Genomic DNA, 26,039 nt, shown 5'->3' with positions numbered 1-26,039 from the left:
ATGCCAGAATAAGACATGAATGATACTAAATTCTGGTGAAGTGAAAAGGTATTTTACACAGGGAACCCAATTGGTATTGACTGACACTCAACTTACCGTACTGAACTGCCATGAAAGAATATTTTACACTTTCAAAATTTGCTAAGCTCTGAACTGACAACTGACTTTTGCTTTTATCAAAATCACCACCTGAGGAAAACTGAGAAAACAGAAATTGTATGCACTTCCAGCAGTCGGGTATTCATTGCAATGTGCTCCTCCTAAGTGCTAATTGCTTTTTTATTGTATTTTACTCCAGCCCCTGCTGACTCGCTGTGTTTTGCCCTGTATCAATAAGCCAATGCTCAGGTAAAGAGCTAATTTGCTGAGCTACAAGTTCATCTGTCTCTATTGATGTAACATTGAGATTCTCTGGCGGTGAGATGCCTGGCTTCAAATTAATTAAAAATCATTCATTCTTCTTTCAGGTTTTCTATTTTTGTGCAGTGCCTGGCATTGATTGATGTGTTTGTGAACAGAACAGGGCTACGTTTCCCAAAAGCATTGTAAGCTTAAGTTGATCGTAGAACAATTGCCACCAATGGTCTCTACGATCAACTTATGCTTACGAAGCTTTTCGGAAACACAGCCCAGATCAGTTCAGTTCCTATAAAAGAAGAAATAAAGACTTTTTCAGATGAATCTATTTTCACATTTGTTTACTATTAATTATGGAAAAATTACTTGCCATTTTCCATGAATATGTTCATGGAACATAAAAGTAGGTTATATGAAGAATGACTTAAAGGTGGGGTAAGTCTTATTTCAAAACTGTTTTAGAAAAAGGACACGGGCCGAGTGGAATAACAAACTTGTAGCCAATCAGCAGGTAAGGGGCGTGTCTGCTATTGATGGGGAGAAGAGCGCTCACTCTCGCTCGCTCTGTGCACATCATTATTCATAACACACGAGTCACACATGACGGACATTAGCCGAGAACTAGCCTAATATATGCTGCTTGACTATGCTCGTGTGTCATGTTCGCTTGTTAGTCTGTTTCCGATCGTATTGTGTCTCACTTCAGCAATGATAAAAACCCATTTATTTCCACACCGTATGGAGTATCTAAATCTCCTCACTGTGTGCTTCAAGCATCAGCTCACACAATGTCTCCGACAAGTAACAAGTAATCTGTAAAAAGTAAAAAGACAAGTAATCTGATTACTGATTACTGATTACTCCTTTAAAAAGTAACTTAGTTACTTTACAGATTACTTGATTTTAAAAGTAACTAAGTTAGATTACAAGTTACTTTATTAGTTACATTCAGCAGTTGCCGACAACACCCCTGCCGCCTCAAAATAGAAATGGCAACCGTTTTTGGCAACACACTTTATTGCATTTATGCCCGAGCCTGACGGCCCCGACTTTTTTACGCCCCTTTTTTTAGGCTTCTCCTTCGTTTTATATTTATTTTAATAATTAAAATGAACAATGAGATGTGCTGGTGGAAACAACATGAGACCATGATAGCTTGCGCCACTGTCAAGATATGGCTCGCGCAGGGTTGAAGAGTCCGTTTCTTCAGTGCAGCTGCTAGAGTTATGGCCTTTTTACAACTGGCTCCTTCATTCATTTTCTCTGAGCAGGTATCTATCTGATTGCGAAATGACCAGGAGTAGGCCTAAAGCCTTCCGAGAGTCTTTCGAGACGTAGGCTATTTAATTCCGATCACTCAAACAAACCAATTCAGAAGGTGCATGAAAGCATTTCAGACGAAACCGGACAAATGTAAATGTATCTGGTTGTTTAAACCACATGTGTAAATTTTACTCCTGGCAAATAATTAAAAAATAAATGTGTGAGAGCGTGTTATGTTGTAGTCAGATAGATATGATGGTGCTACTGCAACATCGCTGCAAATGAGTAAAGCAAGCCAACGCATATGGCCGTAAATGAAACTTTAAAATAAGTCACCCAAAACACAATCATCTTCAATATAAATTAATGAGACTAAATGATCTTTCCAGTGCTTAGGTCGCTCTCTCTCTCATATTGTGATCTTTGAATTTGAAATGGGTTGCTGAATAAAATGCTGGAATCTTTTGCTTTGATGTGAACTCCGTTAAATGAGCATATACCGCGGGAATTTGAAGATCGGATTTATATTAATTTTGCTGAAGTCTAAGGTAGGCTATAAGACAACCTGCATGTACTTTTTTTTTTCTTTAGATTGTGTAGCCCGTTTCGTTTTTTTTTTTTTTTTGAGCGCCGTTGCGAGCAGTAGGCTAGGGTAGACTATCAGCCTGCCTCAGCTCGTCAAAAATGCCTTTGTGCTGGTATAATAACTAGCCTACTTTGTTTTTAATGTCAAAGTAGTTATATTTCGTTTCGTTTCTTTATTAATTTCATTTAGAAAAATGTTTAGAGCAATTTTTTGTTTGTTAAATTAAAGTTTTAATTTTTTATGTGACGACCCAGTGAGTTGACCGCATGTTTAATAGCCTAATCTCTCAATCCAACTCTTGAATTGTCTTGCCGATATAAACTTTAATTTAACAAACAAAAAATTGCTCTGATCATTTTTCTAAATTAGAAACGAAACGAAAAATAACTACTTTGATATTAAAAACAAAATGGAACTATTTTAATGGCTGCAACAATGTAAAAAATAAAAAATAAAAACACGGGCTCCAGCCGGACTCGGGCTGAGAATTTTGATAAGCTGTCGGTTTTTACTAAGGAAAATTACTAAAATAGTAACTCACAGTGAATTGGATAAGTAACTTTAATCTGATTACTGGTTTGGAAATAGTAACGTGTCAGATTACTCGTTACTGGAAAAAAGTAGTCAGATTAGAGTAACGCGTTACTGGCATCACTGGATACTACACTGTAAAAAGTAATTGTTGAATCTACTAAAGAAAAACTTGTAAAATTAACTGATTTTGGAAAATTTGTTAATTTAACTTGAATATACTGAGTATTGTGAACTTTTAGGTGGATGCAATAGCTAAACTATGCAAGTTTAGTACATTGTACTTAAGAATGTTGAGTGTGTTGTACTAAATGCATGTTCACACTGTTAAATCCAACAGCTGTCCTTACTAAGACTTTTTAGTAAACTTACTTAATGTCCAATAATTAGAATTTACTTAAAACTATTTAGTTATCTGAACTGTTTGCATGCTATGCCTTTGTTACTTAGAAAACTCAAGTAAACATTACTTGACTGGTTTGAGTACCATTTTGCCAAAGGAAAAAAACAAAATCAAAAAACAGGTGGGCGGGCAAAAGGTTGAGGCGGGGCAATTCTTAATAGACTTTTCACTCATTTCCTTCACTTCTGCAGTCATCGTTCTTCTTAGTTGCATTCACTCATTTTACAGTCATCTTGAATGTTATTGAAAATACAACTAAATACTTTGGGAAAGCATCACATAAGCTGACTTCATAAATGTATGTTGATTTCCTAAAATTTCTCATCATTACAGTGACCGGTGTTCCCTTTGGTTGGGCACTTGGAACTTAATTTATATTACTATACATCTCTTCCTATTGATGCAGCAATATATATATATATATATACACAGTCCCTGACAAAAGTCTTGTCACTTGTGTACAAATTGACCTAAAGTGCCGCTGAAATATATTTCTAATCAAGATATTTTTACAAGAAATGGCTCATTTTAATCCCACCAGCTTTTGTGATAATGTTTTAGTGAAAAACTAAACTTTCAAAAAGTATTCTAATATTCACAGCTTGGTAAAGCCCATTGAGTAAATTATTGCAAAGACATAAGTGTTGTCACCTTGTCATATGAGCTTCACCTGTGACTAATAATGGATCAATTAGGTCTCAAGTGGGTATAAAAAGAACCCCAGTACACTACACCTTCACATCAACTGCAACTAGACCTCTGCAAACATGCCTAAGATTCACCCTGAGACTAAAGTTTTGATTATCAAGAGGGTGAAGACCAGATCCACTGCTGATGTGGCAGACACCTTCAATGTGTCTCAGCGTCAAGTACAGAGGATTAAAAAAAGATTTGAAGAGACTGGAGGCGTTTTTGACAAGCCCAGGTCGGACAGACCCCGCAAGACAACTGCTCGAGAGGACTGTTTGTTGGCTCGAAAATCCAAGGCCAGCCCGTTTTCCACTGCAGCAGAGCTCCACGAGACCTGGTCACCTGAAGTCCCTGTGTCAACCAGAACAGTTTGTCGGATTCTGTCTCGAAATGGCCTCCATGGTCGAATCAGTGCCCAGAAGCCAGCACTAAACAAAATACAATTGAAAAACAGCGTGGCATTTGCCAAGGCCCTCAGCCTGCTAAAAGGATGGACGCTGGAAAAGTGGCAGAAGGTGGATTTTCAGATGAATCTTCAGTTGAATTACACCACAGTCGCTGCAAATATTGCAGGAGACCTACTGGTGCCCGAATGGATCCGAGATTCACCCAGAAAAAAGTTTGGTGGCGGAAAAATCATGGTCTGGGGATACATCCAGTATGGGGGTGTGCGAGATCTTTAGGATGGAAGGGAACATCAATAGTCTAAAATACCAAGAAATCTTGGCTACCTCTTATATTCCCAACCATAAAAGAGGCCAAATTCTGCAGCAGGACGGTGTTCCATCGCATACTTCCATCTCCACATCAAAGTCCCTCAAGGCAAGAAGATCAAGATGCTCCAGGATTGGCCAACCCAGTCACCAGACATGAACATCATTGAGCATATGTGGGGTAGGATGAAAGAGGACGCGTGGAAGACAAAACCAAAGAATATTGATGAACTCTGGGAGGCATGCAAGACTGCTTTCTTAGCTATTCCTGACGACTTCATCAATAAATTGTAAAAAATGATGACCTAATTTGCTTGAAAATGTTGAGGCAATCAGTTTCCACAGCTTTTCCAAGTAAAGTCAACTTATTACTTTTTACAGTGTATACTCCTAATATATGTTTGTTTACTCTTTTCATGATCTATATAACCCTTATCCAGTCATAATTGTAATATGTCGTTAGCTGGACTGTCGTGCTTGTGTTCTATAGAGTTGTTCATGAGAACTGTTTGATCACTATCTCTAATCTTGTCATAATTGTAATATGTGATTAGCTGGACTGTGTGCTTGTGTACTATCGAGTTGTTCATGAGAACGGATTGTGTGTGTTTTTGTGATTGCTGTAACTTGTCATAATTGTAATATGTTCATTAGTTGGACTGTCTTGCTCGTGTACTATCGAGTTGTTCACAAGAACGGTTTGTGTTTTTGTGATAGAAGGGATGACTTTTTCATTGAATATTCGACCTGGATTAGATACACAGAGATTCTGCCATAGCATTGATGGATGCCTCTGGATTTACGTATGTGTGGGGCGGCGCTATCAAAATAGGGTTGAGACCCTTTTGGGGGTAGGGTCGTGTTTGTTTTGGTGATTTGAAATATCATCAACGGTTACCAGATAGCACTTACCCCACCGTTAGGGGGGGGGATGCTGTTTCATGCATACTGAGCTTTTTTTTTTTTTCTCGAGTATGTGTCCGCTTGACGTCAACTGAGCGGAAGGTCCTTGTATCCAACAGAGGTCCAACAGAGCAGAGGACCCCCCCATGCATATATGTCTATCCTTCATTAGAGGTCTTGACCTTCTCAATTATATCCAACAATTTAAATTAAAACAAAACTAAATTTGAAATGCTTTTCAGTGTATTTTTAATATTTTCTAGGGCTGTCAAAACATTAATCGCATTCAAAATAAAAGTTTGTTTACACAATATATGTGTGTGTACTGTGTATAATTATATGTATATTTGAATAGACATACACGTTTGTATTTAAGAAATATTTGCATGTATATACTATTATAATTATAATTTCTATTATATATAAATATAAAAAAAATCTTATTTATATATGCATAATAATTATACACAGTACATTTTCCTCAATGTATATATATATATATATATATATATATATATATATATATATATATATATATATATATATATATATATATATATATATATATATATATATATATATATATATATATATATATATATACATTGAGGAAAATGTACTGTGTATAATATATGGCATATATATATATCAGTTTTTCAGATATATTTTGAGATATTTCAGTTTTCTTTTTTTAATAAATCTCTAAAAATGTCAAAACTCAGTTTTTCTGTCCTTATGGGGTGCTGTGTATACATTAATGAGAAAAAAATAACTTAAATGATTTTAGCAAATGGTTGCAATATAACAACGACTGAAAAATTTAAGGGGGTCTGAATACTTTCCGTACCCACTATGTGTATATATACTGGAGTAACGATCCTGAAAATTCAGCCTTGCATCACAGAATTAAATTATCATTTAAAGTATAATAAATTGAAAACCAATTATTTTAAATTGTAATAATAAATCACAATATCAAAAAAAAAAATCTGTATTTTTGATCAAATAAATGCATGCTTGAAGAGTCTTTTCTTTTTTATATATCACAAAGATATTGTACTGTAATTTGTTGACAGACCAACAAAGTGTAACTATGAATCCTGTCCATTCTCTTGCAATCAGTATCCCACGTAGTAGCCTAATGTGTAAATTCATATTTCAAAATGTTAAATGTATAAATGCCATAAAGTGTGGTCTTGGAAAGTTTCAAACCTTGTCATCAAAGTCATAGCCATATGTTTACATTTCAAAAATATTGACCCTATTATATTGACACTCTTATATTGTTATTAAGTACACTATTATACTGACAACATGACTAAGCATTTTTCCTATCTTGTTTGTGGACAATGGGCAACAAGGACTCGTCATTCTGATGCTATGGTATGTTCATTGACAAATACTTACTTGTGAGAGATGAACTAAGGATTTTGAGCAAGAACATGCTCCTGCAGGTAATCCATTGTGTGGTGCTGTTTGTACAAATTGTATTGAGAAATGCACTTGCTGGTTTGGTACATTTCTTGAAAAATCCTTAAATTGAAACATTTTAGTGTCGCAGTGCAAATGCTTTTTAAATAAGTGATTTTTCATACACATACAGGAGGCCAGTGATATTCTAATACTGCTGGATGCTAATACTTCCTCTTAGCTGCTCTTTTTTATTTTGAATGCTACTCCCTAACTACACCTTTTTTCTTTTTTCTTTTTACAGACAAGCACAAGCTATAGCTTTTAGTTTCAAAGCTGTAGTTTTTTTTTTTTTTTTTTTTTTTTTTGACAGTGTTAGTCTTATATGGGCATAAAATGGTTGTTCAAAGTTAATAAGATGAATCAAGTATTTGGAAAACAAAAAGAAAATGCTTCATGGTGCATCATTAGGATGAATCAAAAGGACAGTACATCAACAGTACATAGTGGTTAAATAATATTATATGGCTTGGGAAAACAGGAAAAAAGAAGTTTGACAAGGGAAGGAGAAATACATTTCAGTAAAAAATTCAGCAAAATTTCAATTAACTTGTGGTTTTTGGCAATGTTTTGTTTGTTCACAGAGCAGCTTGACTATTGTTCCCTTATTGTATTGTTTCTGTTCATATATCATTTTAATAGAAAGAAGAAAAAAAGTCCTTTATAATTTCTAAAATGCTGTAAGGTTATATGTTAGTGAGAGGCTGTCAACTCAACCTTCTTGTCACTATAATTTAGTCTTCTCATAATTACCCTGCCCGTTGACCAGCTAGCATCAGCAAACATGTCATGGCAAAAAACCGCAGGAAACATCCTGAGGGTGAAGGGTTGAGGAAAATGAGAGGGTGTCTGTGACTTCATGATGGAAAAGGAGTGATAGGGTCCCACTGAATCTCTTCAGTGCCACATTACAAAAAAGAGACAACTGACCTCAGAGATGATATATGTTTACTTTTCGTGTGTTGTGTGGTTGAACCATAGAATTTAAAAGATGGAGGACATGTGTCGCCCACTTACTTCCACAATGAAGCCAAATACAGGTCCTTCCAAAAAAATTAGCCTATTGTGATAAAGTTCGTTATTTTCCATAATGATAAAAATTAATATTTCATATATTTTAGATTCATAGCTCACCAACTGAAATATTTCAGGTCTTTTATTGTTTTAATACTGATGATTTAGGCATACAGCTCATGAAAACCCGAAATTCCTGTCTCAAAAAATTAGCATATCATGAAAAGGTTCTCTAAGCGAGCTATTAACCAAATCATCTGAATCAACTAATTAACTCTAAACACCTGCAAAAGATTCCTGAGGCTTTTCAAAACTCCCAGCCTGGTTCATTACTCCAAACCGCAATCATGGGTAAGACTGCCGACCTGACTGCTGTCCAGAAGGCCATCATTGACACCCTCAAGCGAGAGCGTAAGACACAGAAAGAAATTTCGGAACGAATAGGGTGTTCCCAGAGTGCTGTATCAAGGCACCTCAGTGGAAAGTCTGTGGGAAGGAAAAAGTGTGGCAAAAAACGGTGCACAACGAGAAGTGGTGACCGGAAGCAGTGGACTGAGTCTGGAGTAGAAACATCCAGAGCCACCGTGCACAGGCGTGGGCAGGAAATGGGCTACAGGTGCCGCATTCCCCAGGTCAAGCCACTTTGGTCTACAGAGAAGCAGCTCTGGACTGTTGCTCAGTGGTCCAAAGTACTTTTTTCGGATGAAAGCTAATTTTGCCTGTCATTCGGAAATCAAGGTGCCAGAGTCTGGAGGAAGACTGGGGAGAGGGAAATGCCAAAATGCCTGAAGTCCAGTGTCAAGTACCCACAGTCAGTGATGGTCTGGGGTGCCATGTCAGCTGCTAGTGTTGGTCCACTGTGTTTTATCAAGGATAGGGTCAATGCAGCTAGCTATCAGGAGATTTTGGAGCACTTCATGCATCCATCTGCTGAAAAGCTTTATGGAGATGAAGATTTTGTTTTTTCAGCACGACCTGGCACCTGCTCACAGTGCCAAAACCACTGGTAAATGGTTTACTGACCATGGTATTACTGTGCTCAATTGGCCTGCCAACTCTCCTGATCTGAACCCCATAGAGAATCTGTGGGATATTGTGAAGAGAAAGTTGAGAGACGCAAGACCCAACACTCTGGATGAGCTTAAGGCCGCTATCGAAGCATCCTGTGCCTCCATAACACCTCAGCAGTGCAACAGGCTGATCGCCTCCATGCCACGCCGCATTGAAGCAGTCATTACTGCAAAAGGATTCCCGACCAAGTATTGAGTGCATAACTGAACATAATTATTTGGAGGTTGACTCTTTTTGTATTAAAAACACTTTTCTTTTATTGGTCGGATGAAATATGCTATTTTTTTTTAGATTTTTGGGTTTTCATGAGCTGTATGCCAGAATCATCAGTATTAAAACAATAAAAGACCTGAAATATTTCAGTTGGTGTGCAATGAATCTAAAATATATGAAAGTTTAATTTTTATCATAACATTATGGAAAATAATGAACTTTATCACAATATGCTAATTTTTTTAGAAGGACCCGTATATCCCAGAAACGATCGTTGCCAATTACATCATCCAGAGACCGGAGGCATTTCTCAATATGCGCTCTTGTCTGTACTTGTGTTCTTGTGGACTTTTCAATCAGTATCAGTGCAGTACTGGTTCAATGTACTGGTTCAATTCAAAGTTCACATCTAGTCAAGTACAGTTCAAATCCCCGAATGTGTCCTTGATCCACCACTTTTTATCGAGGATGCATCGAGAGGAGACTTGTGTGGATTACAGACAGATCGGTATCCCAGAATGCATCTCACCAACCAGCAAGTGTCAGTAGTGGATGAGAAAACCCACGTAAATGTAATAATACTAGTTGTGTCACGAAATGTAGTTTTAAGACTGTATCAGGCGAGAATGTAGTTGTTTAAAGCTGAAATCTGTGGTTTATTTTTAAGAGAGCACCTGTTTGAACTTTTGATCTTGCATTTTCAGAGTTGTGAGATCCAGTCGATCAGCGGTCGCTCAGGGCTCGTTAACCCCGCCGAGAGCAGCCTTTCCACGGCTAGTCCTTCTGATCTTTGCCACTGGCTCTGATGTCTCTGTAGTGGTTTAACATGAGATATAATTTGTCTTGTGTTGATCTAACTGCCGATCTTTGGACTCATGAATCTATAATTTATTCCCTGGCTATTCGTTTTGGCTGAGGGCAAACTGAAGTTTCATTTATTTCTTTGATCATTAAAACGGACATTTAACAAAAAGAGACTGTTGTGGTGTATGTCATATTTAATTTGATTAAAGTGAAGATAATTATATGCACACGTGTTGCGTGAACCACATATTAATGTTTAATATTTTGTAGCTAAACCAAAAGAGGCAGGGTTGTGTTTTATATTTTGTTTTGTTATAAAGATAAGCAGTGAAGATAATCAGTGTATGCGTTGCCTGAACTACATTTGTGTGGCTATTGATATGTTTAAAGGGTTAGTTCACCCAAAAATGAAATTTCTTTCATTAATGACTCAGCCCAATGTCGTTCCACACCCGTAAGACCTCTGTTCATCCTCAGAACACAGTTTAAGATATTTTAGATTTAGTCTGAGGCCGTTCTGTCCTTTGAATGTAAGTGTATGCCCACTTGCTGTCCACATCCAGAAGGTAATGAAAACATCATCAAAGTAGTCCATATGTGACATCAGTTGGTTAGTTAGACTCTTTTGAAGCTTCGACAATACATTTTGGTCCAAAAATAACAAAAAATATGACTTTATTCAGCATTGTCTTCTCTTCCGGGTTTGTTTTCAAACCTCATATAAAGAATCAAATGGTCGTGAATCAGCAGATTGATTCATGATTTATATCGCTAATGTCACGTGATTTCAGCAGTTTGCCAGTTTGACATGCGATCCAAATCTTGAATCATGACCGTTTGATTCTTTATTTGAGGAACACAGAAGAGAAGACAATGCTAATTAAAGTCGAAATTTTTGTTATTTTGGACCAAAATGTATTGTCGACGCTTCAAAAGAGTCTAACTAACCAACTGATGTCACATATGGACTACTTTGATGATGTTTTCATCACCTTCTGGACATGGACAGCAAGTGGGCATACACTTACATTCAAAGGACAGAACGGCCTCGGACTAAATCTAAAATATCTTAAACTGTGTTCCAAGAATGAACGGAGGTCTTACGGGTGTGGAACGGCATTGGGCTGAGTCATTAATGAAAGACATTTTTATCTTTGGGTGAACTAACCCTTTAAGATTTTTAAAAGTAAAAATGAAAAGAGGCTGAATGTTATTGTTTCCTCAAATACACATACAGAGATAACTGGAGTAGCCAGAGCAAGCTGAGTGATCAAAAACGCTTCTGTTCCGTTTGCAGAATTACCAGACTTCCTCTGGAGTTGGTTCTCCTGAGTCAAACTTGGCAAGTCTGATCTAATAAGGACGCAAGTCTGAAGTTTGCGTACTTGGTTTTGAGAAACGGCCTGAGTCTGCACAGTAGTGAACCTGAGGTGGAGCCATAGTATCGAGGTCAAGCTCATACCGCCACTCCCACAGACTCGATCGCTAACACAGCTGTCAATCATGACGTTACACCCCATTTTTATAGCATAAAATATAAACGTAATGAAAAAAACAAGCACTTTAAACATTCATCAGCATGATAAGAACTACCCAAAATAACATATACAATCTTGAGAAAATGTAAGATGTGAGGTCTAATTAGATTTTTTTTTGGGGGGGGGGGGGGGGGGGGGGTTGGTTAGTATCCCATTTGATTACATGGAGAGGGCAGAGTTTTAAAGAGCTATATGCAGCCTACCACCACGGCACAATTTAATAGTTTTGGCTTCAATTTTTAGGACGTGTGCGACACACTTGGGTTGAACCGACAAAAAGCTGTTGTCTGATGGTCTGGCATAAATTGGACCACAGACAGAAACACAGACTTGTGGAACAAAAGTTTAACACCAGTTTAACCTGAACATCAAATCGATATCCCGTATTCCTGTATCGGTCCCGAAACTGTCACTTTAGAACAAATACAGGATATCGACCGGTTGTTCAGGTTAAACTGGTTGGAAACACTACTTTTTGCTCACTTTCCCAATCAACATGAATTTTAAATGACTTGAAATAAGGATTGACCACTCAGCTTGTTTCAATTAAAGGTACATCTATCCATGTCAATCGTGACTCTTGTAAGGTTTACTGTTAAAGTATCTTTCTACTGTAAGTTAATTACAAAGAGGGCAAAAGAGATTTATGGATATTTTTATGTGATTTCTGCTTCTCTGTGATGTCTCCCTGGTGGGACTTTTACAACTCCAGAGGGAAGTGAGTGTGTTAAATCAGCCGCAATGTTTCCTTGCTGTTCATATTGGGAATCAGTGCTGGGTGGATTAGGACTTTTTTTGTAATGTCTTGCTAAATTATTATAGTCTCAGGTTGTGGAAACTCTAGTTTTTTGCTTTGCCGAGTTGTATAATTTAAGTACTGAAATATGTGCTTACTTAATGAAGCTTTTAAGCAATATTTGTTTAAATCAATATTTTTCTTTTCATAGATTTTTTTCTCCTAATTTATTACATATCATGAACAACGAACAGTACATTTACAGTATTAATTTAGGATAATATTAATTTCTAAATACATTAATACATTTTTAGTTTTAGTTTTTTCATTTTATATTTTCCAGAATACATTATTATTAATTATGCACTGCTGTAATGTACATTTAATGTTTTAAAACTACTTTCTTATTTAAAATGTAGTTTATTCCTGTGAATTTTCACATGATCTTTCAGAAATCAATGTTTAAAACTGAATTTTTTTCAGCATTCTTTGTATAATCGAATGTTAAAAAGAATAGCATTTATTTGAAATGATTATCTTTTGTTATATTATAAGTGTATTTGTCACCTTTGATCAATTTAATGCATCCCTGTTTCTTTTTTTAATGGCACTTGTATATTATGATCAAATATGAATTAACAATGCATAATAGTAAATTATTAACATTAACCTAGATTAATAAATGTATAAATAAACTAAAAGATAACAAACTTATCTTATTGTAAAGTGTTACCAGTTTATGCAAATGCTGTACGCTCAGTCCCACATTAAAGTCAAGAATATAGTAAGCAAAATACAATACCCACACATATACAAGTGAAATTTGAATAGTCAAAAAATACGATGTCAGCAATGTTCCTAATGACAAGTTGTCATCAAGATGAAATTACTTTATTTGCGCCTCAGCATTTTTCATAGCTTGGTCAGATCGTGCCCTCCTTTGGGAGCTACGGATGCACATGTGCCTTACACCTCAAGAGTAATAATACAGACAGGGTTTGGTGTCAGGGCATTAGTATATATACAAGATGGGTTTCTCTGTATAAAACTGCTCAGCTTGCTTTTTGACTTATTTTGGGGGCATAATCTTGACACACGAGTCTCTGAAGGAGGAAAGAGCTCAATGCTGCACATACTGTATGGTGCACACTGTATTTCGGAGAGTATTTACAGCTGTCCGTCACTTTGTCTATTTACCTATTTCATGATTAGGCTTTTTGCAGAGTCCGCTTTGTTTATTCAGGCATTTATTGATAAAAAGGACCGTCCAGGAGGAGTCCACAGTTCTATAAAAAGCAGGAAAGCAAATGGTGACCTCTCTCGATAACTCACTCAGCACTTCCTTGCTCTTACGCCCTTTTCTCAGCACCTCTGCCATTTGTTCTCAAAGTGCTAATTTGCAGATAATTAAGTAATCCACTGAAATGTTATTTGTCCCTCTAGGCACTATGCAAAGCAAGGGGGTTGCTATATTCGGGGCTGACTCATTTGTAGTCCCCCCCCCCCCCCCCCCCCATGGGAAATATCACATAATCAAGTAGACACTGTATTAAATAATTCCTTCGAGCTTTCTCTGTTCAAGTAAAGTTGTGCAGATTTTACACACACTTTTTTTTTTTCTGTTGGCCACACGGCTAAAAGTAATGTCCAGCCTAGGAAAATTGACATCTTTACCTTTTATTGAAATATTATTACAATTTAATTTGAGATTTGGTAAGCATATTGCATAGTTGTGCTGCCTTGGAGTCAGCTGTTTTATGTGTGAAAATGCAATGAAACATGCCAAATTGTGCGGACATAATATTTGGCCAGGCTACCATACAAAGAAATTATGAACACATGCATAAACGAGAGAACCAACAAAATATTAATAAGCTTTAGCTGTAGTTTGCCCTTTTTTGCCAAATAATTGTCAGATATATATATTAAACAAGTTCATGTTTAATATGTATGTATATTTCCTCATATTTTGATGGTTTAATCAAACTTGTAGGGTCATAAAAAACAAATATCCTCTCAATGTGTTTGGCCATTTATTTTTTATTTATTTTTTATTGCTTGCAAATTTCAAAATCAACTACAAAGAAACTACAAAGAAACAGTGACACATTGAATTAATCTTTAAACGCATGAATGTTTTGCCAATCATTGCTCAGTCTTTAGTGACCCAAATCTATATCTAACGCGGATGGATCTCTACTGTCACAATAATATAAAACTCTCCTGATATTACACTATAAAAAAATGGGGGGGGGGTTGTTGGTTTAACTTAAAAAAGTAAGTAACCTGGTTGCCTGGTTTGAGTTTATTGAAATTAAAAATTTGAGTTGATACAATGAAGGAAATTTGTTTAATAAATACAAACTCAAAATTTGCTAAATTTTGCTAAATCATGAAAATAGCACTATTTGGCATGTTTCACTGCATCATCAGAAATAAAAGACACACAATTACCCAATAAATCTTTTAATAATATTTTAATAAAGGTTGTCAAATCTCAGAAAATGTTGTATTAACTCAAAATTTTAATTTCAATGAACTCAAAATTTTAAGGCAACCAGGTAACTTTTTTATAAATACAAAACAAAATAAATAATATAAAATAAGGCATATTTTGTTACCTTTTAGAGCTTGGAAGGGTTCAGTTTGAGCAGATGTGTTAAACCATCATCACTGTCCTCGTTTTCCAGTACATTCAGCAAATTGCTCAAAAAATGTGTTTGAGAAAATGAAAATTCTCAAAAACATCTTCAAAATGAATATTTTGATCACTTGTAGCTACTTCAGTAGATCCACCATCAAGTGACAGTGATATTAATATTTGATTGTGTTCATACTTCCTCTGCAGTACATCGATGAGCCATTTCAAGTTTTGCTAATGATGCTTCCTATTCTTTTGTTTTCTGCCTGCAGTAATTATGAGTGAAACGTCGCTTCATTATTGTGCATCAGCCATTGCACTTATTAAGTCATCAAAATTAAATTATTGTTCCGCAGAACATAATATACTTACACCTTACTATAATGTGAAAACAGGCATTCTTTTATAATTGTATATTTTTTTTCTCATTATATTGTTTATAATGAATTGATTGAGAAATACTAAGAAGGTTAAACTGAATTAAAAACTGAAAAATTAATCAGGAGAGAGGCAGTGTATGACGTACCGGGTCGCTAAAGATCCACGGTATGCTTTCAACTCTTTTTCCGTCAAACACAGAATTTTCCGTTATTTTTGAGAAAACGCTTCCCGGCCAAAAAATGAATTTCCGTGTTTTCACTGTTAGACGCTAAGGGGCGCTATTACACATCTTCTGAATGAGTACTGAATCTCCTGATCAAAATACGTTTGAGGAAGATGCCGTAAAACAAGCAATCGAATGTAAGCAGATATGCAAAATAATGTGATCATCATCATTAAACAGCATATGAATCAAAACTATCTAATGTTACTGAATGAAATGTGGACCCAGGACTCAGTCTACTACATCTGTTTGTTCATAGCTCTGAATCTGATCTGGATACTGTCTTTCAAAAAAATGGGATTTTCTAAGCTTTTTGTTCAAAATGTTGTTGTTTTTTTATGAAACTTATCCATATTCAAAAGTTTATAACAAAAGAATTCATGAAGCTAGAATAAAAGTTTTTTTGTCTGTGTTGTTGTTTAAAAGAAGAGGGTCAGCTATTTCTTTTGATATATTGCATGCTCAGATATTCATAAAACAAAATATTGTATGGGCTATTACATTTTTGTAAAAATAGTCAAAAACCCTTGCGGTAGCTGGCAACTTTTTTTACGCTATAGCGAAGAAAGAGTTGTGGGTTAAATGTAAAAAAAAAATGGAAGTAGAAAGACTTAAACAGTATTTCCTTTTAAAACACACACTTATAATCATTGTTTTATTTACAACTTCGAAAAATACATTTTTACAGTGTATATGAAGAAACACTGTAAATCAGTTTGTTTCATCGCTTATGGTGCAATATCTACTGTTTGCTGCATCGAAGTTGTCTGTAATGCTCAAGAAAAGGGCAGTGTCACCTTTTTCAGCCAGTCGTTTGTTTTTCTTTCCCTTCGCCTATCCATCAAGACTGTTTCTGTGCTTATCTCACGGTTCATCAGCCTCGTAAAACTCCCCCTTAAACAGCAGCCCTGAGAGTGTGCACTATTTTCTGCTGAGTTAGAGGAATCGGGAAGCCGTTTGAAAGGCTCCTTCGGTCTGACTGCAGTCCAATCTGTGAGGAGCACTGGGAATCGCTCGGTTTGCCTGACCGCTTTCTGAGCCTCAAACTCTGGTGGTGGCGACCCTTCTGGGTGCTGGAAGGGAGTGGAGTCCGAGGGCTGTTTACTTGCTGACAAAGTTTTTCTATGTGAATTACTATAAGTTTAGGATATGGCAGAGGAGCCTCTTTTGCTTTAGTCTGAGTCAAATTGGTGTTTGTCGCTTGGCACAGTGATTATTGTCACCATTGGTGCTTGATGCGGGGAGCGGAAGAGTAATATTCTCTGGGGCAACGGGCGAGATTAATCCTGGTACACAAGTGTGACAGATTCTTCTGGTTCTACTAGAGATTTACTGCCCTTCCCAAAAATTTGATTATAGACATGTTTATGAAGTGAAAATGGCAAATTCTCCTGAAGTATTGTGCAGATACAGTGCATTTATCAATACTCATTAATACACATCAACATAGAGGATAGTCTGAATTATTATTATTATTATTAATTTATTTTAAGACAGTCTGAAAGTTCAGGCTTTGACTTGAATGTGCATCTGTGGTTTAACAACAAAATCAGCACATTGTCGTAAATGCAGATCTGACAGGTCAAAAGGGTCGTCAAAGACTTATTGTTCACAGAATGCTTGGAAGGAAATCTTGTCTCTCACTATTCTTTTCAGGATGGATGGTTTACAGTTAAGACATTGCCTTACCAGCTTCTATAACAAGCAGCTAGACACAATGTTGGACCCAATCACTTCATCACACTGATCATAATGGATTGTTATCTGAATCTCTGCAAATGCAATGACAACTAGACCAGGCTGCATGTAAGGAATGAAGAAAAAATATCTTTAGTATTTCTATGTTCTGTAAACTCCTTAAATGATTACAGAACAGGGGTTTGCAAACTACACATTGATGGTTTCATAATAAACCTTTAACATCAATAGAACCGTTCCATTGCACAAAATATTTTTTTATGGTGGAAAAGTGTCCATTCGATTTTTTTTTTTTTTCATGTTAATACTAAGAAAAAAAAGGGAACCTATGGCATCGTTGCAGAAACCCCCTTTTGGAACCTTTATTTTTAAGAATGTAGGGTCTGTGGAATATTAATCTGTTCTGTTATTCTATTTTACACATGAAAATATGGATATTTGTTTTACTAGGGTATACTGTATAGGCTCATAAACAAAATATGTTTGACTTACTGAGAATGAGAGAAAAACAAATCTGTATTTACACCATTTTTTTTTAAAGTCTTGTGTAAAGATCATTATACATGGAAACTATTGTATGTTTTATCATGTTTTATGCACTAATAAAACAATTTTACAAATAAAAAATAAGCAGAATACAATGGTAAAAATGTCAAATTCCGAAAATCAAAAACAAAAAACATTTTATTGTTTTTTCCTTAAAATGCTTTTTTTTTAACAGTTTAATTCTGCTTTCTAACAAATTGGTTAGAAATCATCAAATTATCACAAATTATTGTTATTCTGTTTATGGATAAAATACAAAAAAGATAACGTAAATTTAAATTGTTTTTCATATAACTCAGATTTAATGAATAATATTTAATATAAACTAGAATATAAATACATTTTTTTTTACATGTATCAAGTTGAAAATAATATATCAATTAAATATTCTGTAAAAACATGTAAACAATTTTTTTGAAGACTTGTTGTAAATGGTAACATTAAGATCAGTTTTCAAAATTGTCTTAGCCCTAGTTTTATGCATCTATTCCGGTTTATTCATATAACATACTATTATACTGGGATGTTCATTATCCAAAATGACAGGCAACAGAAAACATCAGCTTTAAAATGTCTCTACCAGTGTTAAAACCAAAACAGGTCCCTTGTAAGGGTTGGTTAGCTTTTAGTTTGTCATTGCAGAAGTCATGTACAGTACATTTCCTTTCCTGGCCTCCCTGAGAACCGCATCCATGATCTTGCTGAATCTCAATGTGTGGTATGAAGACCTGTATGAGCAATACCCAGACCCACGTTCACCGCAGATGGTCTTGTCACATATGCCTTGACAGTGTCACGCTACATACATAGCCTTCTGTGTAAAAGCTAACAGATCATTACCGCTGCAGAGAGGTCGTGACCATAGCAGACAACACCCACCTTCCTCTTCCCCTGGAGTCACTGTCGTCTGTCACCCTCTGGGAGATAACATTGCTCCAGAACAGGTCCTGACAGGATCCTCCTGCCTTTGTGTGTAGGCTACTTATCAGAGTCTGGCAGACATTACTGCTCTTGACTGTGCATTCAGCTTGGAGGTTATACTAGTAAACGGTCAAAATTTAAGTCAAAATGCTGCCAGTCAAATAAACTACGTTATGCATTTTAGTATTTGAAGATGTCGGAAAAATGTGAATTGGTAGTTGACATGTCAAAGTGACATGCTATACTTTATCTAAAACCAATGGTCTTTTTCCACAGACACAAAGCAATATTAATTATTTATATACAAATCAGCCCTGAATATATTTAGATTTCTAAGCCTCTTAGTTAAAATAATGTCATAAATTAAAAGCATTCAATGACATATAAAATATGAATATGCAGTATAACATATACAGTGTATATACTCACCTAAAGGATTATTAGTAACACCATACTAATACTGTGTTTGACCCCCTTTCGCCTTCAGAACTGCCTTAATTCTACGTGGCACTGATTCAACAAGGTACTGAAAGCATTCTTTAGAAATGTTGACCCATACTGATAGGATAGCATCTTGCAGTTGATGGAGATTTGTGGGATGCACATTCAGGGCACGAAGCTCCCGTTCCAGCACTGCCCAAAGATGCTCTATTGGGTTGAGATCTGGTGACTATGGGGGGCAATTAAAGTACAATGAACTCATTGTCATGGTCAAGAAACCAAGTTGAAATTATTCAAGCTTAGTGACATGGTGCATTATCCTGCTGTAAGTAGCCATCAGAGGATGGGTACATGGTGGTCATAAAGGGATGGACATGGTCAGAAACAATGCTCAGGTAGGCCGTGACATTTAAACGATGCCCAATTGGCACTAACGCCACATTCACACGGGGCGTAGGCGTTAACGCTTCCCATTTACTTTGAATGGGTGACATCATCCGTTGCCGAACTGAATTGTGGGTTCCGTCGCGGCGCTTCACTCGCGTTGCAAGCGGCAGAAGTTGAAGAATTCTCAACTTTTCAAGCGCCAGCGCAGGCGTCATCCAATCAGATCGCCGTATGCAAATATCCTACAGCAGACGCTAGCCAATTGCATTCATTACAGCTCCGTGAACCATCCAGACCATAGACCTTTAAAAATCCATACGCAGCTCCCGGACCACTACGTGATATTCTTCCCGCTGTCGGCGCCTTTTCAGGATTTAATGTACTTAACAGCTTCGTGCACCTGTGCAGTGCGCTGACAACAACTACACGGGCAATCGCATTCGCACATACAATCAAATCGGCATCCATTTCGTCTCACAGACTAGCTGTAATAAAAAGGCGCTTTTTTGTGTTGTGTTTTGGTCCAAGCGGCAAGTTAATGTGATTGGCTGTTTGTCACTATGACGATCGCGTTAGCACCCAGCTTCAGCCACGCCCTCCGTCAAGCGTTAACGCCTACGCCCCGTGTGAATGCGGCGTAAGGGGCCTAAAGTGTGCTAAGAAAACATCCCCCACACAATTACACCACCACCAGCAGCCTGTACAGTGGTAACAAGGCATGATGGATCCATGTTCTCATTCTGTTTACGCTAAATTCTGACTCTGAATGTTTTAACAGAAATCGAGACTCATCAGATCAGGCAACATTTTTCCAGCCTTCACCTGTCCAATTTTGGTGAGCTCGTGCAAATTGTAGCCTCTTTTTCCTATTTATAGTGGAGATGAGTGGTACCTGGTGGAGTCTTCTGCTGTTGTAGCCCATCCACCTCAAGGTTGTGTTGTGGCTTCACAAATGCTTTGCTGCATACCTCGGTTGTAACGAGTGGTTATTTCAGTCAAAGTTGCTCTTCTATCAGTTTGAATCAGTCGGCCCATTCTCCTCTGACCTCTAGCAACAACAAGGCATTTTCACCCACAGGACTGCAGCATACTGGATGTTTTTCCCTTTTCACACCATTCTTTGTAAACCATAGAAATGGTTGTGCGTGAAAATCCCAGTAACTGAACAGATTGTGAAATACTCAGACCGTCCCATCTGGCACCAACAACCATGCCACGCTCAAAATTGCTTAAATCACCTTTCTTTCCCATTCTGACATTCAGTTTGGAGTTCAGGAGATTGCCTTGATCAGGACCACACACCCCATATATATAGCATATATATAGACCACATATATATAGGGAGAGAAAGAGAGTGGTGCAGGTATGACGTCAAAACCTGGAAGATTGTGTGTGTGTGTGTGTGTGTGTGTGTGTGTGTGTGTGTGTGTGTGTGTGTGTGTGTGTGTGTGTGTGTGTGTGTGTGTGTGTGTGTGTGTGTGTGTGTGTGTGTGTGTGTGTGTGTGTGTGTGTGTGTGTGTGTGTGTGTGTGTGTGTGTGTGTGTGTGTGTGTGTGTGTGGGTGGGTGGGTGTGTGTGTGTGTGTGTGTGTGTGTTTGTTTAATTTTGTGATGATTTGATTTACATTTATCAATTTCATCTAAACGTCAAGGTATCATCAAGTTATCGTAGGCTTTTTTTCATTTTTTTTCATAAATATTAAATAAAATAAGATAAAACCCTATAGGAAAACCTCAAGGGAACCAGTGGCAAATTAGTTATCATTTCTGCACAAACACACACACACACACACACATATATATATATATATATATATATATATATATATATACACTCTAAAAAATAATTCAGTGGCTTAGTAAATATCACAGTAATAATTAACTTTATTAACTTAATAAAATATCTCAATATCATTTACTTGATGGTTTTAGTTAAACATACCAAAATAATTGACTAAAAATCCAACAGTTAATTTAGTCTAAAATGTATAGTTATATTTAATTTTTTTTCACTAAAATAATTTAGTATTCAAATAACCAATTATTTATTTTAAATATACTTAATACATTTGCGAAATTTATTTCAAAATATTTGAGAATGGAGAATTAAACCGATCTGTTTCAAGAACCACAAATATTACTTAATTAAAATCAAGATTATTAATATTTAACACACACTGAAGAAATTGAGTAAGTTTACTCGATTAAAACAATGCACCCCTCCCCCACCCTCTGACGTGACGACAGCTCGACGGTTGTGTGAGTGCGGATATTTGAATTCTCCTCAGTCACCAGAGCAGTTTCTTCTTCTCAGCGTCGCAGAATTGGGGCATTTCCTCTGTGAATTTCAGGTTTGTATGTTTTTTTTTATTATCTATATAATCATTACTGTGCTTAAAGGCATTTTATTTAATTCAAAACAACATACAGGGACAGTGTGAGTCACCTTAAGTTAACGTATGGCGTTGGTCTTTGAAACGCCTGCTGTGTTGCTCAAAACACACAACTTTATTCCTAAAGATAATGAATATAATGAATTTGGATGATAAAATCTTATTAAAACTGGGCACTGTTTGTTTATTGTCAGGTTATGGAGTCTGGCGCCTCGCAGCATCTTTCAGCTACGAATGAAATGCAGGACAGCGGTCTCAAGTTCAAAGTCCACCCGCAGACCGCTAAGTTAACTTTAATCCATCTCAGGCTCGAGAAACAGCGCTGATACGGTGGAAATGGGATAACAGACTGGTTGATTACACTTGAATTACTTTTAAATGTTTAATTTTTACTTCTAAAATGTTTGTTACATGAGTTTAAATGTTGTAAAATAACTGTTATTCTTTACATGTCAAAACAGTAATATATGCTGTAACGTTATTGCTGTACTCATCGACAATAAAGGCCATGTCATGTATAAGTGTGTTTGTGTGGACTGTGGAGTATTTTACAAAGGTTTAGAGGAAATTAAAGTTATACTATACAAGTTAGTAATACTCATAAATAAAAACAGTTCATATTAGTCATAAATATTGGTTTTTAAAATGCTTTTTACCCATTTTTTTCTACTCAATTGAATTTGTTAATGTAACAAATGCAGTTACTCAGATCTACTTAATTTTTTTTACTTACATTTACTCAGATCATATGGTGTCTATAATTGATTTCACTGCTTTAAAATTTACTCAATTTTTTTAGTGTAAAAATGTTTCACCAAAAAAATTGAGTAAATCATAGTATTAGTTTTTAGAGTATATATATATATATATATATATATATATATATATATATATATATATATATATATATATATATATATATATATATATATATATATATATATACTGTATGTTTGTCTGTGTCACATTAAATGAGTGCTTTACTTTTATGAACTCATATTAGATGAGATTTTGAAATAAAAATGTGTCACACCCCAGGCATTTAAAATAACTGCCCTAATTGGCAAAATGGTGAAAAGGATGAATGTTTACTTGAATTGTCAACCTTACCTTATACCAGTAAAATTACAGTGTTTATTTTATTTTTTATTTTTTGTCTTCTTTTTCAGATATAACAGTCTTTTTCCCTCGGTTTGATGGTACCTCTTTCTTGGAGTTGCCGTCTCTGACGTCCCTGTTTCAGCCAGACACTCACTTTACGAGTCATTCCTCTGAGGACAGGAGGACCGTGTATTTGACAATGAAGAGCAAGACACCTCATGGTACTATTCTCTACAGTGAGTATCTGAGAGCCACCAGAGCATACAGCACTTAAAGACTTGTAAAAATTGGAATTGTTAGAATGGCTTTGAGCTGCACTGTATGCTAAAATTAATTTTTAGGACTGTCAAAAGACTACTGGCCATTTTTAAAAGGGACAAGCTATTTGAGAAATGCTTATCAAAGCACGTTGCAGGGATGACGTATTTTTGTAGGTCAAAACCAGGAAATTAGTTAGCATTTTAGCTCTTCTAGTTCCACTATCCTCAAGTCAATGGGTTTTTGGAGTTTTTCAGTTAAATGTCTTATGGCATGGATTGTGACATGAAAAGGCATTTTTTCTATACTGATATTAGCCCTCTGGATGCTCTTTTTAAAGAGGTGTGTCTGCTGTGAGGCATCAGTGAAAACACCCACTGTTGTGATTGGCTAACATCTTTGCATTTGAAATGAGATTACGTGGAGGAGGGGACGTGGTTTAATCAGGTGCAGCAGCCAAGCGAACTGGAGATAGATTGTTAAGAAAGTGTTATTGTACCAACCTGTTGAGAGCGCTCTGCATGTGCAAATTTATTTAGTTTGTATCTGAGAGCTCTGAATAAACACGAGTGAACTTTGCAGCGTTATTTCTCTCACAAAATGCTTTCACCACAGCTAACAAACACGACATCGACATGAATATAGTAAGAGCTTCTGTTGAGCAGCTTAACAGCGTCATTCATTCAAACGGCAGTGTGGACAGGTGTGCACCGCAGATATACGTGTGATTGACAGATCAGAAAATTATAAAGAGTGCTCTTTGATCACTCTCTGTAGTTTAATCATTTAAATAACAGATTTGTTTCATGCTACTAACAGAAACGATGTGAAGTTGATCGTTTTAGTCACTGGCTTGATTCACTGATGCATCAAGACGGCAGCGGCAGGTCATTTAGAAAGAAAGTCTGTGTGAACTTGAATGATTAGGTACACATCACAAACCACTGATCCTAGATCAGGCATTAATGAACGCTGTTACTCACTGTTTATGGCGGTGCTGTCAAATCCATATGGTAAAGCCTGCACTGACATCGCGACTGATAAACTGAATCGTTCTCTACTATTTCTCTGGGCGGACAAAGCAGAGGAAGGGGAGGATACCTTACATGCTATGACTTCATAACAGGAGAATCCAAGATCGGCTCGTCTAGGCTCTCAATTTGTCAAAGGCAGAGAAAGACAGCCTGAACTCTTTTTACACCAATCAAAATTTCTAGGCACTTAGGGACATTATTAAAGCTAGAGGAACTCATATTAATGCAGAACAACCTCATAAAATTAAAGTTTCATGCCATGGGACCTTGAACACAAGCTCAAGATATTTTCACATTTTATAAAATGCATTAGTAATGCCCTAGTAAATTTTTTTTTTCTTATTTTTTCGAAGCTTTACTTTTACTAAATGAGGCTACAGAGATTGCTTGGGACAGTTCAGTACAGGTTGCTGGGGACTAGGGTTAGGCATTTTATTTTGCTACTACTTTTTTGCTTTAAATTGTTCTTATGATATCAAAAATGTTGATATCTTTGCCATTTCATATTTCTTATCACCTTTTTTAATATAACTTTAAAAAAACTAATACTAGCCTAAAGAAACCTCTCAAGCTTACCGAAGTAAAGTAAACAGTGATAAAGACAAACAAACTACAATAGAACATTATATTATGATCCAAGTTTTTCAACTAAATATTCAAATAAAATTAATTAATTAGGTCTTATTTAATTCTATAAACTATAATACTGATCTGCCGACATTGTCGCTATATGATAAATTAAAATAAGCTGATAACGACTGTATAGCCAAATCTAATTTTGTTGCAGTGTTGTCCTGTTTGACACTGTGAAGCTGCTTTGAAACAATCGTCATTGTAAAAGCACATAAATAAAGTTGATTGATTGATTGAACAAAGACACAAATGAAATAGACCTACCTGAAAAACTTCAAGCGTTAGAAATAAGAAATAATACATAATGTAAAATACTTAAATAAAAAAAACTCCATTGTCTTTACTGTGTAAATTAAATGTTATTATAGTTACAAAAGTGGTTCAGTCAAGAGCAGTTAGAGATTATCTTTTTTTTTTTTTTTTTTGATTATACATTTACATTTATGCATTTGGCAGACGCTTTTATCCAAAGCGACTTACATTGCATTTTAAGGTGCACATTTTAAATTTTTGTCAGTTCTTGCTTTCCCTGGGAATCAAACCCATGACCTTGGCATTGCTAGCACCATGCCCTACCGTTTGAGCTACAGGAAAGCAGCAGGTAAATTTGGATGCTGTCACTTTAAGACCGACAAATCATACTGAAAAGAGTTGTCTTTCGCTGCTTAAAAGAATCTATTTTTAAACCACATTGCTTTAAAGCATTGAATGATAAGCTTTCGTGACTGCGTAGAACAGCAAAGTCACATGAGCGTAACCGCGATAGTCACGATCTCTAACAGGTTTTCACGTTTTCATCTCTACTCTAATCTGATATATGAATTCAACATGGACCAAAGGCATGTAAACGGACCAAAAACAGGAAGATGAGACCCTAAAAAGAGCAGAATGCTGTTTTTTCTCCATATAGTCCCGATGTTGCCCATCACAGTTCAGTACAGACATCATTCAGAACCGCATCTCCTTTTAGCAGATCTTCATTTGTGTGTGTGAAGGAGGGAAGTCCTGTCAGCGTTTTCTCCTTTACACATTTTATAAGCTCTTCACGAGTTCTCAGCTGTTCAAAATTCCAACACAGGCTACGCACATACA

At 36.2% G+C, this 26,039-nt stretch overlaps 1 protein-coding gene across 1 annotated transcript in view; it reads left to right on the top strand.

The window, feature by feature from the left end:
• Positions 1–26,039, top strand: part of eys (eyes shut homolog) — a 376,512-nt gene that overhangs the window by 264,731 nt on the left and 85,742 nt on the right. The window contains exon 36 of the mRNA XM_067421808.1: positions 23,091–23,258. Within this exon, the coding sequence (XP_067277909.1) occupies positions 23,091–23,258 (168 nt within the window). The remainder of the gene's footprint in view (positions 1–23,090; positions 23,259–26,039) is intronic.

The sequence above is a fragment of the Pseudorasbora parva genome, chromosome 17 (assembly GCF_024679245.1).
Source record: "Pseudorasbora parva isolate DD20220531a chromosome 17, ASM2467924v1, whole genome shotgun sequence".
Classification (NCBI taxonomy): domain Eukaryota; kingdom Metazoa; phylum Chordata; class Actinopteri; order Cypriniformes; family Gobionidae; genus Pseudorasbora; species Pseudorasbora parva.
Note: the sequence above shows the minus strand (reverse complement) of the source record. Positions and strands in the feature narration are given on the sequence as shown.